This window comes from Eschrichtius robustus, chromosome 18, assembly GCF_028021215.1.
Source record: "Eschrichtius robustus isolate mEscRob2 chromosome 18, mEscRob2.pri, whole genome shotgun sequence".
NCBI lineage: Eukaryota > Metazoa > Chordata > Mammalia > Artiodactyla > Eschrichtiidae > Eschrichtius > Eschrichtius robustus.
The window spans coordinates 57074163-57092264 of record NC_090841.1 but is presented as its reverse complement, the minus strand read 5'-3'; the positions used below and the strand labels follow the sequence as shown (position 1 = coordinate 57092264).

General features: G+C 33.8%; 1 protein-coding gene and 1 pseudogene across 1 annotated transcript; one reads left to right on the top strand and one right to left on the bottom strand.

The window, feature by feature from the left end:
* The window catches only part of LOC137751875 (protein enabled homolog), a 137196-nt pseudogene extending 129319 nt beyond the window's left edge, over window positions 1-7877 (bottom strand).
* LOC137752088 (small ribosomal subunit protein uS10-like) lies at window positions 7876-8235 on the top strand. Its single transcript, XM_068526804.1, has one exon. It carries the CDS (start codon window positions 7876-7878, stop codon window positions 8233-8235), a length of 360 nt encoding a protein of 119 aa, XP_068382905.1.
* The last annotated feature ends 9867 nt before the right edge of the window (window positions 8236-18102 follow it).

Here is an 18102-nt window from a genome sequence, read left to right as displayed (position 1 = left end):
CACTAAGGAACTGTTTACCAAAATACGTCAACACAAGGAAAGATATTCACAAGTGAGTCTAAATTCTTGATTTATCTCTAGAGAACTGACTTAAATCTGATGTCATCAACTACGAGTACATAAAACAATGAAAATATATTACTTTAAAAAATTTTAATCATTTAAACAGCCCTTATCTTGCTACTATACCTCTTACCAAGAGGTGGCAGTACCATATTTTCAACATTCAAGTGATGAGAAATATTTAATATTGACTTAATGTATCATTTTTTCCCTTTTTCTGAAAATTAGAAATACAAGTCAGTATTTAAGTGTATTCTCATATAAATCAACTAATGTGTGATAATTACAGCATATTCTTTGTAGGCCATCATTAATCTTTATAGATATTATCTAGAGCTTTCTTTGTATTATAGACAGTGTTCTGTAATGATTGCCAGCACATACACACCAGACTGCCTTACCCCAATATTCAGTTCTTAATGTGCTTAAGGAATGATAAGTATAAAAGTACCTTAAGTAAAAATACAATCTATTGTAATTTAGTGATATAAATGGGGGTTGGCCCAAAAAATGTTATAATGTTTATGTAAAACAAAGGAATTTTGATCTAAATGATAAAGACCCTTGTTTCTCTCAGTGTGGTCCTCATTAGTACCCTGAGAGCTCATTATATGTAGAATCTCAGCACCCACCCAGACTTACTTAATCTAAATGTACATTTTATCAGGATCCCCAGGTGATTTGAATGCATATTAAATGGTGAGAAGCACTCATCTGAACTAATGATTACAAAAATCATCATCGATAATCACAACTGGCCTTAGAACAAACAGTGTTTTATAAATTCTGTTCCACCAAATCCTGTAAGTGTGAAGTAGTGCTTCTCTGACTACTGAGAGAAAGAAGTGTCCTAGAGAAGGACAGTTACACTCTCATCTGTTTTTTTTTTTTAATTTTAGTGAAAACACTTAACATGAAATCTACTGTCTTAAAAAATGTTTAAGTGTACAATACAGTATTGTTGATGACAGGTGTAATGTTGTACAGCAGATCTCTAGAATTTATTCATCTTATTTAACTGAAACTTTCTACCCATTGACTAGTAACTCCTCATTTCCTCCTTCCTCCAACCCCTGGCAACCACTCTAGCATTCTTTGATTCTATGAATTTGACTATTTAAGATACCTCATGTATATGGAATCATGCAGTTTTTGTCTTTCTGTGTCTAATTTATTTCACTTAGAATAATGTCTTCAAGTTTCATCCATGTTGTCATGTGTCACACAAGTTCCTTTGTTTTTAAAGCTGAATAAGATTCCATTGTGTTTGTGTATGTGTGTGTTTATATATATATATATACACACATACATACACATTATATTTTCTTTATCCATTCATCTACTAATGAACATTCAGGTTCCTTTCTTACCTTGGCAATTGTGAATAGTGCTGCAGTGAACATGGGAGTACTAATATCTCCTTGAGAACCTGATTTAAATTACCCAGAGGTGTGATTACTGGATCATGTAGTAGTTCTGTTTTTAATTTTTTGAGAAATTTTTTTAAATGTTTTCTGCAGAAGCTCTACCATTTTGCAGTCACACCAATGGTGCATGTACTGGTTGTTCCAGCACTTTTGTTGAAAAGACTATCTTTGCTCCATTGTATTTGTCATTGCCGCTCTGTCAAAGGTCAGTTGACTATATTTACATGAGTCTATTTCTGAGTTCTCTGTTATGTTCCACTGACCTATTCTCTTGCCAGTACCACACTGTTCTGATTACTGTAGCTTTACAGTAAGTCATGAAGAAGTCAAGTAGTGTTAGTCCTCCAACTTTGTTCTTCTCCTTCAATATTATGTTAGCTATTCTGGGGGTTTTTGCCTCTCCATTTCAATGTAAGAAACAATTTGTTTCTATCCACAAATAACTTATTGGGATTTTGATTTTAATTGTATTAAATCTATAGATCAAGTTAGGAAGAACTGACATTTTGACAATATTGACATGAATCTTAACTATCCATGAGCATGGAATTTCTCTCCACTTATTTAGTTCCTCTTTGACTCCTTTCATCCCAGTTTTATAGTTTTCCTCATATACATCTTGTATATATTTTGCTAGATTTTTACCTAAGTATTTCATTTTCGCAGGTGCTACTATAAATGGTATTGCATTTTTAATTTTAAATTTCACTTGTTCATTATTGGTACATAGGAAAGTGACAAACTTTGTATATTAACCATGTATACTGCAACTTACTATAATTTCTTATTAGTTCTAGGATTTTTTTGTCAATTCTTTTGGATTTTTTGCATAGACAGTCATGTCATCTGTGAACAAAGACACTTTTATGTCTTCCTTCCCAATCGGTATACATTTTATTTCTTTTTCTTGTCTTATTGGATTAGCTTGAACTTCCTGTATGTTGTTGAAAGGGAGTGGTGAGAGGAGACCTTCTTTTCTTGTACCTGCTCTTAATAGGAAAGCTTCAAGTTTCTCATAATTAAGTATGATGCTAGGTAATAAGTGTTTTTGTTGATATTTTTCATTAAGTTGAGGAAATTTCTCTCTATTGCTATTTTACCAGAAGTTTTTATCACATTTAGTGTTGGATTTTGTCAAATGCTGTTTCTGCATCTATTGATATGATCATGTGATTTTTCTTTTCAGTGTGTTGATGTGAAACATTACGTTAGTTGGTTTTTGAATATTGAGCCAGCCTTGCATACCTCGGATAAATCCCACAATGTCTTGGTGTATAATTATTTTTATACACTGTTGGATTTGTTTTCTTCTTGTAGTTTTACAGTTTCGGGTCTATACTTAAGTCTTTAATCCATTTTGTATTGTTTTGTGTGTGTGTGTGTGTGTGTGTGTGTGTGTGAGTGTGGTGAAAGATAATGGTCCAGTCCCATTGTTTTATGTATCTGTTTTCATGCCAGTACTAATACTGTTTTGATTACTGTAGACTATACTTTGAAATCAGGTTGCATGATGCCTTCAGCATTAAATCTGTAGACGTCTTTGGGCAGTATTGATATTTTAACAATACTAAGTCTTCCAGTCCACGAATATAAATATTTTTCCATTTTTATGTGTCTTTAATTTCTTTTATCAATATTTTATAGCTTTTGGTATACAAGTCTTTTGCTTTCTTAGTTAAGTTTATTCCTCATCTGTTGTATACACAATTGAGTTGCCTATTATGTGGTGAAATGCAAAATCAGCACTAACAGTGAAAATCATTTAAATTTTCCTTTAGAATTCTTAGGAAAAAATACACTGCATTCAGAACATCTCTAAAGTATTTTAAAGCAAGCAATTTTTAATTCATTTATGAAATAGATCACCTTTTTGGCTTGATCACTGCTGCCTTTTTGATGGACTACATTGTAAATATATGTCTTTATACATTGAAGTAATAATTGGTTCTGTACGAAAGTTAAAAGAGAGTGGCTTTTGACAAAACAAACAAGCAAAAAAACTTTAAGTTCACATCTCTCACATAACTTATTTTCAAGAAAATCTGTCCTTGACTACAGTGGACAGAGTTACATATGACAGTGATCATTCTCTCTCTTTCTCCTTCACTTTTCCTCTTAATCTAACATTTGTTAATATAATTAAAGTAGTAACATGATAGAATTCTACCTTAAGTTTCTCTTTAAGCTCTCCACTAAAATATGAGAGGTTGAGTATATTATATGAAGTAGATGATTAGTGTATATATACTTCCTTTGCCCTTGTTACAACTTCACCTTAGTCTCAGTTTATATCAATTGATATCCATGACATATTTAATTTTGTACTAATAATAGAGGAAATTTAAGTTATGAAGAGAGTATATGGGGGAGAATAAAAAAGAAGGTTGCATATAATATGACATCTATCAGTGTTAAGCCTTACAACTTAGTTCACTTTCCAGATTAGTAGATGAGAGGGTTTAGAATTTTTTCAAATAGATGAAAGGAGGTTTTTGAGATAGAAAAGTCTGATGCAAGCATTACTAATTCATAGTTTATATTTTAAAATGAAAATCCTTCTCACTTCCAAAATCAACCTGGCAATTACTACTCCACATGATGAGAATATCCAGATGTAAGGTGTTTGTTTGTTTTTAGGTGAATGTCAGCATCTTCATGTTGTGGAAAGTGACTACAGTGTTCATCAGCAGTTTGGCAGGCACTGGGCTTGTATAGAGAAAGAGCAGTGACCTTGCACAGCAACTTCTGTTAACGGACTGTTTTATATGGACAGGTAAGGCATCCCTTTGGGAACTCCTATAAATAGTGGGAGAGGGATAAACATTGAATGAACTAGTTTCTATCAGGATGGTAGGAATTCTATTACTATAATTTAATTTAAAAAATAGCAATGACAACCTTCCACCAACAGCATACATGGATTCCAATTTCTTCACATCTTCACCAACAATTATTATTTTTTGTTTGTTTCTTGGATAATATTCATCCTGACAGGTGTGAGGTGATATCTCATTGTGGTTTTCATTTGCATTTCCCTTGATGAAATTTGCATTTCCCTTGATTGATGAATTTGAGCACCTTTTCCCTTTACCTGTTGGCCATTTATATGTCTTTGGAGAAATGTCTGTTCAAGACCTTTACCCATTTCTTAATTGGGTTATTTGGTTTGTTTTGCTATTGAGTTGTAGGAGTTCATTATATTTTGGAAATTAAGTCCTTATCAGATATATGGTTTGCAGATATCTTGTTTCAGTCCACAGACTGCCTTTGCAATGGGTATAAAGTTACAATTATACAAGAGCCCATTAGGTACTAGAGAGGGAAGGCACTCATGACACTCTATCTTAGAGAGACACTCCTATATCTTTTCTCTCAAAACAAAATTATGTGTCACAGTTCTCCAAAAGTTTTGCAAGAAACTTACATTTAAATATACGGTTTGTCATCTACCATGAGTCAGTTTAGACCATGATTTGATTGTCCTTTTATATAACTTTAATGATAACTCTATTAAAAACAGTAGGAGATGGCCCTCCGTAGCCCCTGCACCTCTCATGGAAAACACCTGTGAAAGCTTCTAGATATCCTCCCACAACCATCCCCATAGTTATCACTCAGCAATTCCATGATATGGATGAATGTATAATTGCTCTCTGAAATGGGTTAGAACCTTCTGGCTACTCAGAATGGAAATTAATACAACTTGTTACAATAGGGCAGACCTGAGGCCAGATTAGCAAGAACTAATCTCAGAGAAGTGTTAACAACAATTAGGACAACATTTGGTCACCTGTCTTTGAACCATTATCAGGTATACAGCATGCAGTATTATCCCAAATTCTTCCACATTAACCAGAAATAGAGCAGAAGATCATTTATTACCCAGTAGATCATAGCATTTTGGACAACATGTTCACTAATTTCCCATGAAATTTCTGCACATCCCATTAATCAATATACAGAAAGCCTATATTCTTCCTTTTCCAGAAATAGATCTATGTCAGCATGCTATCCTCATTCTAAAATTGTCAAGAACTATGAGAGATCTGTGACTTTGCTCTGCTTAAAAGCTGGCACATAATTTGCCACAATTTTAGAAATGCTGGCAGAATACAGGAGACATGAGTCATAGACATAGAACTTTACGGCTAATGGCAATATAAGCAGCATGAACATCAGAGTATTTCCTCAGTCCACTTTGCAACTAAGGCTCATGGGAATAACCCAAATAGGTCCATATAGATGCCTGAGAATGCAAGAGTTTGCATTTTATGAAAGGCACCCTGACTTTAGGAAACTGAAATCTTTTATAAGGGAGGCAAGCATGCCTGCTACAAAGGGAGACATTGTTTCTGTCTTCTTAGGCTGATTGCTAAACAAATACCTTTGAAAACATAGTCTGGAACAAAGGCAGTCAAAGTCTCTGCAAAATGTCAGGAAACCTCAGGTACCCATAAAGAATTGTCTCTCAGTATTGGCTTCCTCAGCTTTACCTACTTTTCTTCTCTCTCTCTTTCCCTCTCTCCCTCTCTACTCCTTCCTTCCTTTCCCTTTATTTCTCTCTCTCTTTCATTCTTTCTTTCTATCTTTCCTTTTTTATTTCTTCTATTCTTGGCTTTAATGGTCTTCACAAAGATAAGACTAAAATAGTAGTAAATAAATATTTTCAGGTACAATGATACATAAAGATTAAATAGTCCTGATTTCTTTTGTTGTGCAATTAGTTTAATTTTCTCCTTCAGATTTTATTTTCATACGTCATATGTATGTTTCTCTGTGAGTGTGTGCATGTTGAAGGGGGGCAACACTTAAAATGTTATAAGTTAGAATTTGTATCAAATTTGCTTAATGTAAGTTTATATGGTCAGATTTTCAGACTATTCCTGTGGAAATAATAGTCAATAGTCCTAAGATGGTACCCAGAGTTTATATTTTTAGGATAGAGCAAACTGAAATCTTAAGTGAAGCAATTTGAGGAAAACAGGCATGAAAAATTTTTTAAAAAGAGAAAGAAATGGACATATCTTCACTAAACACATTTTTTACAATGACAAGATAACTTCAAATGGTAAAACCTTTTTTTCTTTGTGTATTAATGAGGTAAACACATTTTTGCTTTGTTCATAACTAATGTTTTCTTTAAGTGTATCAACAAAGAACAAATTAACTGCAACTTTTATTCTAGCATGTAGATGCAATTTGATATAGCAACTTTATGCAAATTAATTTAGTGCCACAGAAAAACACATCTGTAACACTTAACAAATGAGAAAACAAGTAGAACAAAACAAATATGAATTGTAAAATTTCATTTATCTCATAACATCTTGCATCATATTGAGAGAAAAAAATTAAACCCTGAAAATCCTAAATGCATGAATATTGTATCAAAAATGAAAACAGGGGCTTCCCTGGTGGCGCAGTGGTTGGGAGTCTGCCTGCCAATGCAGGGGACACGGGTTCGGGCCCTGGTCTGGGAGGATCCCACATGCCGCGGAACAGCTGGGCCCGTGAGCCACAATTACTGAGCCTGCGCGTCTGGAGCCTGTGCTCCGCAACAAGAGAGGCCGCGATGGTGGGAGGCCCACGCACCGCGATGAAGAGTGGCCCCCGCTTGCCACAACTGGAGAAAGCCCTTGCACAGAAACGAAGACCCAACACAGCCATTAATTAATTAATTAATTAAAAAAAAAAACTAGCTGTTTATCCTCAAGCAACCACTCTCTTTAAAAAAAAAAAAAAATGAAAACAAACAATTGAGAAATACAGTTATTTAGATACTCATCTATATACCAATATTGAGATCCTGTAACATGGTGACACAATGTATGTAATCTGTACTTCATGAAACTTAAACTATATTGGTAGGAAAACACACTAAAATTATTTAAATATGAGGAAAACTTAAATTGTGATAAAATATAAAGGAAAATAAAGAATTGAGTGAGAGATTTTAATGGGCAGACCGATTTAAAGTGAGAGTTAAGGTGAACCTTCAAAATTACGATGAATATGAAACAGTACAAGAAATATGAGTAAATAGGTTCATGATATATAAAAACAAAATATACACACTTGTGTTTGTATATACCAAGGCAATACTATATTACCATATTATGATTATAAGAAAATATCACTTTTATTATCGCCCATTTATATATAATGATGTGAAATCTTATAGACTCTTCCTTGCAATACTGGATATCTTAATTTATGCCTAAGGCATTACCAAGATAACTTGAACTACAAAATTTGCTTGCTGACACTCTTGGAGGAAGACGCGGTCCCCGCTGCAGCGGAGCCTCGGGCCACCTGTTCCTGCTCCAGACTCACCACTCTTCGCTCTCGCCGAGTAGCAAGTCGGTCCGGAAGCCGCGCCACAGCCATGGCTTTTAAAGACACCGGAAAGACTCCCGTGGAGCCCGAGGTGGCGATTCACCAGGTTAGAATCACCCTCACCAGCCTCAACGTGAAGTCTTTGGAGAAGGTATGTGCTGACCTGATCAGAGGCGCGAAGGTAAAGAATCTCAAAGTGAAAGGACCGGTTCGGATGCCTACAAAGACTCTGAGAATAACTAGAAGGAAAACTCCTTGTAGTGAAGGTTCTAAGACTTGGGATCGTTTCCAGATGAGGATCCACAAGCGACTCATTAACCTGCAGAATCCTTCTGAGATTGTCAAGCAGATCACTTCCATCAGTACTGAGCCAGGAGTCGAGGTTGAAGTCACCATTGCAGATGCTTAAATCAACATTTTTAATAAATTGATAATCAGTTGTTAAAAAAAAAATTTGCTCACTTATGTCTCGGTGATATCAAGGCAGATGTTTTTTTGTTTTCCTATATATTGTGTGGATCACATGGTAGAGTAAAATGTTGTTGAAATTAATTATTTTCTTCAAGTATAGGAGGTTAATTATCAAATAAGTTATTTTTATTAAAATATTTTAGTTTTCACTGGGAAAGAAAGTAGATAAAACATTAAACAATATAAAATGTATAGGTAATTATTTGTAAAGCTAATCAGAACTTCAGATGAAAAATTGTTAGGAATCATAACCCATAATTCATCTCTGACATTTCTATTACACACAAATATAAAACTATACTGGTCAGATCTTCATTAAAATTTCAAGGGAGCCTCTTTAGGCTACTAAGAAGAAAATATCTAGAACCAAATCCTCAAAATTTTTGAAATTTCTTTTTATGTTTCCTTTCAACTCCAGTCCTGACTTTTAAAATTATTAAACAGCCATTGCATTTCACTTTTATTGAATGACACATGGTAAGGGATAAAAACTGACAACTGCATTGTTACCATCAAGATTTCTTTTAATACAGGTGATTAGATAGAGAAAAGTATCTCTTTCTAATAAAATGTTGTAGAGAGGCTAAATTTGTGTTTTAAACAGAAAGAAAGCCGAGTCACTTCTTTATTGGAGCAACCATTTGTTATGGAATAAAATTAAGTAGAACTGATTTCTCTCAAATCAGTTCTTTCAGAGCACATAAGTGGTTTTATGAAGGAAGATAGGTACATATGTATTTTTCAACTTGAAGAAGTAAAATTGAAAAAGTAATACAATTTTATACCCAAATAATATTATTTCATTGCAAGTGCTTTAAGACAACCCAAGCAAAACAATTTAATATTTTAATCATCGTTATTTCTTTAATCGAATGGGAGAGAACCACAAGACAGAAATCTGTCACCTGTGATATAGATCAAGAGTGTGGTAAAAAAGTTAGTCTTATGGACTTATCTTCAATTGGATTGATTGGAATATCAAAGCTATTTGTTTAATTTTTATTTCTTTATCAGCTCAAAGTGAAACCATTTATAGCACATCATTTTATCTTTAGATCCAGAGAAACTGTTTCAACCTGTAAGGATTTTTTTGCTTAGGTACTTCCTTTTTGACTTAAAACTTTGAAAAAACGTATTATACAAAGCAGAATGCACTCAAATATTAGGGTATTTAACATGGTGTCGAAGATAAGGTTAGTTTTGGTAAGAATAGAATTGGGTTAGGAAACATTATAGCTCAGGAAACAGAATGATTCATGGTGAACTATTTTAGGCAAACTATTTTCAGGCAATTGGTAGAATGCTGAAGAAGGATGAGCGCAAGAGGAATAATAGATAAACTTGGATATAATACAATAAACTAGGTATTGGCCATATCAGGAGGCCAGTACCTTTAAAGGTTGTATATAGTTACTTTAAAATCTTAATCTATTTTAATTTTATGTAAAAATACTGTCAATGTATAAGCCTGTGCATACACACACACACAGCTCTACACAGCTGGCACTTGATTACAGTATTCTTATAATACTAGAATTTATTTTGGTTTAGAACAGTTCCTTGATATGCCATAGGGGTTAAATAAAGAAGGGCATAATCACAAAAAGGCATAGATATTCTTTGCATATTTTAAAGGTAGAGATGTATATTATTTCCACTGGGGAGGAGATTGTTGTTGTGGAGAGGGGAGAAAGAGAAAATAAGTCTAGAAAAGATTGATGCATAACGGCTTGTGAAAATGTGAGGTAATGGGGTCCTTTAGGTGACTTTCAGGCACACATGTAATCTTTTTTTTTTCACACATGTAATCTTAATGCATCTTTAAACTGTTTGAAATATTACAATGTAAAATTGCGTCACTTGGAAGCTTTATTTATGCCACATGCATGGCTCCTCTCAGTACGCTATTTTGTGGTGGTTTTAAAAGTTAGACAAAGGGATCTGGTACCTGTCAGACTATGTTACAGTATAGAGGCAGCGTATAAGAAATTGCATAATAATCTGTAAACTGAACTAATTCAGCATAAGAAAGAGTTTGCACCAATTATTTATCATGAGGGCATAACCCACCAGATGCTAGAAACTCACAGAAACCTGGGGAAGGCATCAATATCCCCTAAATTTTTCAACGGAGTTTTAGATACTTGTTTACCACACTTTAAAAAAGTGCGTCATATCTTTGGTGACAAAATTTTAGTGAGGTTCTTTTTTTCGTCATTTGATTAACTTGGCTTTGATTTGAAGCACAAATTCATCTTTCTATTATTTTCACTGTTTTGCTTCCTTTCAAAGTGTTAGTCTGTTCTTCAGCCCTAGCACTTGGATTACTATTTATTCTTGTTCTTTCCCTTCTTTTTTAATGCATCCTGAGCCATCTCTAAGTGCATTTGACTGCTGTAAAATCAGGATCCTATTCTTAGTAACTAATTTTCAGTTCCAGGTCAAATTACTTTTCTCATAGTTCTCCAGTCTGAACAATTGCTGTCTAGTAGATTTTGAGGACCTATACCCAGAGGATCTAAATTGAAATGTGATCAAAATGGTCTAGCAGTATAGTTTGCAGAACAGGTGTTGGAAGGAAAAATAACTTTTCCCTCTACCAACGTAGGTTAAATGTTTCAGGGCCTGAGAATAAGCTGACAAAAGACAGATTAACAGGAGAAAAGGCACAGCTTATTCATATTCTTGGGAGCACATAAGAAGTGGCTCCAAGAACAGCTAGAGTTAAGGGTTTATACATCATCATAAGAAGAAGGGGAGTTAGGACCTTCAGAGAAAGCAAATGATGGAAAACTAATGAGAAACAAGAGGTGGAAACAAGTGAAAGGTAAGGAAAGTTTTGATAAGGTTTTGTTTATGTAAGTTCTCATCCAGGTGTGAGTGGTCTCTCTTGGCTGTAAACCTCCAGGAAAGGAGAATTGTGGTGGCTTTATTTGGGGGCAGCTTTGCTTAAGTCAGCAAAAGAAATTTAGATCAAGTTGTGTGTGTGTGTGTGTGTGTGTGTGTGTGTGGCTTTTTGTTTTGTTTTTGTTTTATTTTTGTAGCTTCTGTTTGTTCTGATCTTTTCAACTTAGAAAAGAATCTTCATACCATATCAGTGAGTCCAAATCAGTCCTATCACAGGTGACAGAGTCTCACACTTTTTGAGAAAATAAGATGATCTCTATTGGATACTGGCAAATACACATTTGAATTACTAGTTTGGTTACTTTTTATTAATCACATTAACTTGATTTATAAACTCATTAGAGCATAACAACAAAGAACAATTGATTTCAATTCTTACAGCATGGAGATTGAGCCTTGGCTTGGCCACTCATGCTCTGTGAATGTGGGAATGCGTCCTAATTTTCCTGAGTTTCAGTTACTTATTAAGAAAAAAAATATTCGGATATATGTTAAGGAGCAAAATAATAAGGATTAAAATGGACTATGAAATAAATTAATATTTTAAATCCCAAGTAAAAGAATAATAAGTCAGTTTTATATAAAACAATATGTGCAAAATATTTTTAAAAGGCACGTAACATTTTTTTGCATGTGTATTTTTTAATCAAAGAAGCATAGTATGGTTTGTATACCTTTAATATAACTTTATCATCATGAAAGGTTTGCATGGGAAAGTTTTACTTTCAATATGGTTTCGTGAAGAACTACAGGGAAACAAGCATAACTGGTGAAAATTATTCTTAAAATGCAATCCTAGAAAATCTCTGGAAATTGACCTAAGAGCATACAGAAATAAAAGAAAGCTTTATTTTAAAAACATTTATTAAAACTCAGTAAGAAGAGTGGCATGTGAACCACAGCATGCTCCTTCTTTTCCCTCTCCTAGCTCAGCCTGATGGAAGCTTCACTCTGGGTGGGTATAGCCAAGAACAGAGCTGCTTCTCCACCCAACTTACGGTCCAAGACTAAGGTATCTCCATGGGAGGGGCAGGCTGCTAGCATTTCTCACTTCACCCAGTTATGTGTTGCAGAGGATAAGTTATAGGTGAGGGCAGCCAGGAGCTTGTAGGATTCCTTCTACTACCAGTTCCTACCTGTAGAGCTAAGTCTTTACCCAGGATAAGGATATTGGGGACCTCATTGCAGTCACACCAGCTTGCTCACAGGGCAACCTCCAATCCAGGAGGCAAGCCAAGAAGACAAGAGCCTACCACCCTTAGTGTCTCACTTTTCTAGGAGTGTCACTTCAAAAGAAGTAGGCCTCTGTCTCCACTCCCAGATCCAGAACAGTAAATCAGACATTTTGCACAGGAGGAAAGTCAGGCCATAAGAACAGAGAACTCTAAAACAGTAATTACCAGTCTAATGGCATATAGCGTGGGACTGAGGAAGGCAGTTTTTTGCATCTCAAGTCCATGGACAGCTTTAGGCACGAAGGGTTGTCCAGAGACTCCAGGAGACATGAGAGGAGATTGCTAAAGCTTCTACAGAAACTATAGTGAAGGAAATTTGGGGTGGGGGAGATGAGGGGAGGTGTGGCACGAATGGGAGTGCCTGTTATATTGCAGTTAACACATTGTAGAGTCTTTTGTTGGTGAGTTCCTATTTATATAGTAGGTTGATTTGCAAGTAAAAATATAAATGAGCTTAAGTAAAATCTGTCAGTGAGGTACATGTTACCTTATCTTGAAGTCAATTGTTACTTTTTAATCATGAATAAATGAATCTAGCCATTACTGTCTTCACATCCTAATTATAATTTAATTGCTATGATTTCAGTTAAGAAATACGAAGTTTTTACACCTTGTTATGTGTCTAGTCTTCTCAACTATTACCTACACTTCGAGTCTTTTTTGGAGGGGGAGAGTGTTTCACATACATAAATTAAGGTGTAATCAGTTTTACAATCTGAAAGTTGAAATAAATATCTTATGCATGAGGAAAGTCAAGCTTTGGCTTTAAAATGAGGTTGATAGTTTATGCCTTTCTGATTTCACGTATCTTATTCATAATAAATTCTGTTTATGTTGGGATAATTTTATTTGAAGAAGTTTGCACACATTTATTCTTTAAAATATTTTTATTTGATAATGTTAAACTATTTTAAATGTCAATGTACAATAAGAAGCTATAAAATAGATCATTTAAAATATCTTTTCACATACAGTATTTGGGCAAATAGGAGAGTCTATCCTGACTTGTATAGTCCTCAAAATTAAATTAATGCCTAATTTAAATTGTAAAAGATCTCTATAATTCTCACAGTTTTATATGTTTCATGAAATTCTACTAGTCTTTATGTATACATACATTACATATCACGTAATAGTTGGCCTGAATGCCCAGAAATGTCAACATATTCTCACGTCTGGACCTTTTTTTCCCCTTCTGTTCCATATATCTTGGGATATATCTTAATGAATCAAATTCTGGTGTCTTAATACAAAAACTAAAACAGACCATTACTTTCTCTTAATCAGCTTCAGGGTAAGCAAAGTGCAGACACACTAAAAATCAGAGGAGACTAGCTCCCAACACTGAGCTGACAGCTAGAATTTGCTCAGCCATCTCTACCCTCTGCTATCATCCTTCCCATTTGTTTTGTTGTTGATGTTATTAAGATAGGCAGGTCCAAGGAATTCCTGAAATTGTTTTACTCTTGGATTTTGTAGTCATCATTTGTGAGAGTATTCTCCTACCTGCCTGAAATTAGAACCTCAGAATTTTGCAATAGGAAAGAATGTTTGGATTTAGGATTTAATGAAGAATGTTGAATAGAATGCTCTAAACCAGAACTTTGGAGGTAGATACCAGTTGAGAAAAGAGAAGAGAAGATGGAGCTTTGAAATTCCTTTGTGGGTGGAAATAACAGGGACAGATACTGAAGAGGTCAGTCAACACTTGCTCAAATAAAAACAAAAGTTATTTTAATTGTAGTTAATAGAGTTGTGAACTGTCAAACAATTTCAAACATAGTCACTTAAAAAAAATCGTGTGATATATAATTATGTGAATTTGAACAGTTTATGAAAATACATATTTTTCTCAGTACTAGAACAAATCTATTGTTTTAGGTACTATTACAATGTGCAATGTAAAAAAATGAAACAATTAAAGAATACTATAGTGTTTCCCAAAGCTTTTAAAAGCTGTATCATATTTATTGAACATATAATGCTATAGTACATCAGGGGACAAAACACATTTCCTTCCCTACCAACAAAATAATGGATTGTTCTTATTTCAAATAAAATTCTGCATACTATAATTTTATTGAAAGAAAATCCTAAAATATGGAGCTTTGGAACTCAGTATATTAATGATTAAGAATAATAAATTAATCTAGGCCAAAGGATAATCTACTTCAAATTTTAAGGTATTTCTTATAGCTCAAAGATATATATATATATATATATATTAATATTTACATGTATAAGCTGAATACATATTTTGATATTTTCTAATTTTACTTTGAGTAAAACTTTGGTTTTCAAACTTTATGCAAGTGAATTGCAGTATGGTAACATTAATTTAGACTTAACCAATCTAACCTTTTGAAATTCCACATGAACTTTTAAAATCTGAAACAATAAAAAAATATTTAGGCAACATAGGAATAAAATTGAATGTGAGATCTAAAATAAATCTTACTTGTATGATTCAATTACTCGTACCCAGTAAGATCTTATTTTCATATTTTATCTTCCATTGTTTTAATCTCATTTGCCAAGAATGAGTTTTATTCAGTTAATAACAGTGGCTATAGTAAGTGGCTATTATATTTAACTCATTTTACGTGTATTCAGATCTCTTCATTTCTTTGTGTAAATCCAAGTTTCTGGTATCATAAATCTTCCTAAAGAATTACCTTTATCATTTTTGTGGCATAATTCTTCAGTCAATGAGTTTACTCAACATTTATTTGTCAAAAAATGCTTTGCTCTGTTTAATTTTTTGAAAAATAAATTCCTTGGGTATAGATTCCTCAGTTGATGTTTTTTACCTTTCAGTGCTTTCAAAATACCGCTCTATTGCCTAGTTTGCTTAGTTTGTGCTATAATTTCTGTCTTTTTCTCTGTATATAATGTATCATTTTTTTCCCCCACTACTACCTTCAAGATTTTCTCTTTATCTTCAGTTTTCACTAGTTTAATGTGATGGTTTGAACATGATGTGTTGAGGTGTGTGTTTACATGTATGTTTTGCTTTGTTTTTGCATTTCTTTTAGACTCATTTGGGATTCTTTAAATTTTAGGGGTCTGTGGCTAATATCTTTCTATATTTTAAGAAAATTGTTGATTACCCAATGTCTTTTTAAATATATATTTTTCCTTATTCAGTTTATTTTTATTCTGAGGCTTCAATTACATGTATATTAAATCTTTTAATTTTGTCCCACAACCTAAGATGTTCTGTTTTTGTTTCACTTGTTTTTTCTTTATGAGTTTTCATTTTGGTAATTTTTTACTGACCTATCATTCACTAAATTTCTCCTTAGATGCGTGTTTCTTCAATTGATGAGTCCATTGAAAGAATTCTTCATATCTGATACGTGTACTTTTAAATTTATAGTCTTTTATTTTGGCTCTCTTATAGTTTCCATCTCTGTGCTGAAATCCTCCATCTATTCATGCATGTTGTCTCTGTTTTCCATTACATTGTACTTATTTGACAGCTCTTTTTTGCTTCAGTGCTCTACCACATTTTGTCTCGCCTTAGAGTCGTCTGTCCCCTCTTGAATATCAGGCCTCCTAGTTGCCCTGAAACCTCAGATCTCTGATTACTTGCAAAAAAAAAAAAAAAAAGTTTGTGAAAGTTACATTTTTTGCTCATTGTTGTAGTAGGGCAGCATTTCTCAGATTTCAACATCCTGGGTGGAAATAGAATCCCACTTGACTGCTATATTAAATAGCAGGTATTTTCTTGCCCTTAATAAATTATTTGTAACTATGAATATTATACATATGAAATTTGAATTTATTTTAGTATATAATGAAATTAAGTATACTCATTTAACCAATTTAAAATTGTGACTATTTATAGTTATGACCTTCAATGTATCTGTCCTTGATTTACTTTTATTTTGTCCTATAAATGAAGTATATTTTAAGAAAGGCTACAGTTCATTCTGATTATTCTTCTGCCAGAGCATAGATATACTGATGAAAAGCCGAGACAAAAACTATTTATCTTTCAGACAAACATTTCAAGTAATGAATAGTAGGAAATCAGACTCAAAAGAGACTTGTTGTATAAAAATCTTGGAAAATTTTGCAGAATCTACAATACTAAGCTGTGGCAAAATTATCTGACTCAGCATTCATTACCCGTTATTTTCCAAATCTCAAATAATGACTGCTTGAAAAATTTCACTACACTTTGATTTCCTTTTCTTTTCTTTTTTTTAAAACACCTTTTTTGGAGTATAATTGCTTTACAATGGTGTGTTAGTTTCTGCTTTATAACAAAGTGAATAAGCTATACATAGACATATATCCCCATATTTCCTCCCTCTTGCATCTGCCTCCCACCCTCCCTATCCCACCCCTCTAGGTGGACACAAAGCACGGAGCTGATCTCCCTGTGCTATGCTGCTGCTTCCCAATAGCTATCTATTTTACATTTGATAGTATATATAAGTCCATGCCACTCTCTCACTTCGTCCCAGCTTACCCTCACATCTCCCTGTGTCCTCAAGTCCATTCTCTACATCTGCATCTTTTTTCCTGTCCTGCCCTTAGGTTCTTCAAAACCTTTTTTTTTATTAGATTCCATATATATGTGTTAGCATACGGTATTTATTTTTCTCTTTCTGATTTAATTCACTCTGTATGACAGACTCTACGTCCATCCACTTCACTACAAATAACTCAATTTCGTTTCTTTTTTATGGCTGAGTAATATTCCATTGTATATATGTGCCACATCTTCTTTCTCCATTCATCTGGCAATGGACACTTAGGTTTGCTTCCATGTCCTGGCTATTGTAAATAGAGCTGCAGTGAACATTGTGGTACATGACTCTTTTTGAATTATGGTTTTCTCAGGGTATATGCACAGTAGTGGGATTGTTGGATCATATGGTAGTTCTATTTTTAGTTTTTTAAGGAACCTCCATATAGTTCTCCATAGTGGCTGTACCAATTTACATTCCCACCAACAGTGCAAGAGGGTTGCCTTTTCTCCACACCCTCTCCAGCATTTATTGTTTGTAGATTTCAGATGATGGCCATTCTGACTGGTGTGAGGTGATACCTCATTGTAGTTTTGATTTGCATTTCTCTAATAATTAGTGATGTTGAGCATTCTTTCATGTGTTTGTTGGCAATCTGTATATCTTCTTTGGAGAAATGTCTATTTAGGTCTACTGCCCATTTTTGGATTGGGTTCTTTGTTTTTTTGATATTGAGCTCCATGACCTGCTTGTAAATTTTGGAGATTAATGCTTTGTCATTTGCTTCATTTGCAAATATTTTCTCCCATTCTGAGGGTTGTCTTCTCATCTTGTTTATGGTTTCCTTTGCTGTGCAAAAGCTTTTAAGTTTCATTAGGTCCCATTTTTAACTTTTTGTTTTTATTTCCATTTCTCTAGGAGCTGAGTCAAAAAGGATCTTGCTGTGATTTATGTCATAGAGTGTTCTACCTATGTTTTCCTCTAAGAGTTTGATAGTGTCTGGCCTTACATTTAGGTCTTTAATCCTTTTGAGTTTATATTTGTATATGGTGTTAGGGAGTGTTCTAATTTCATTCTTTTACATGTAGCTGTCTAGTTTTCCCAGCAACACTTACTGAAGAGGCTGTTTTTCTCCATTGTATATTCTTGCCTCCTTTATCAAAAATAAGTTGACCATAGGTG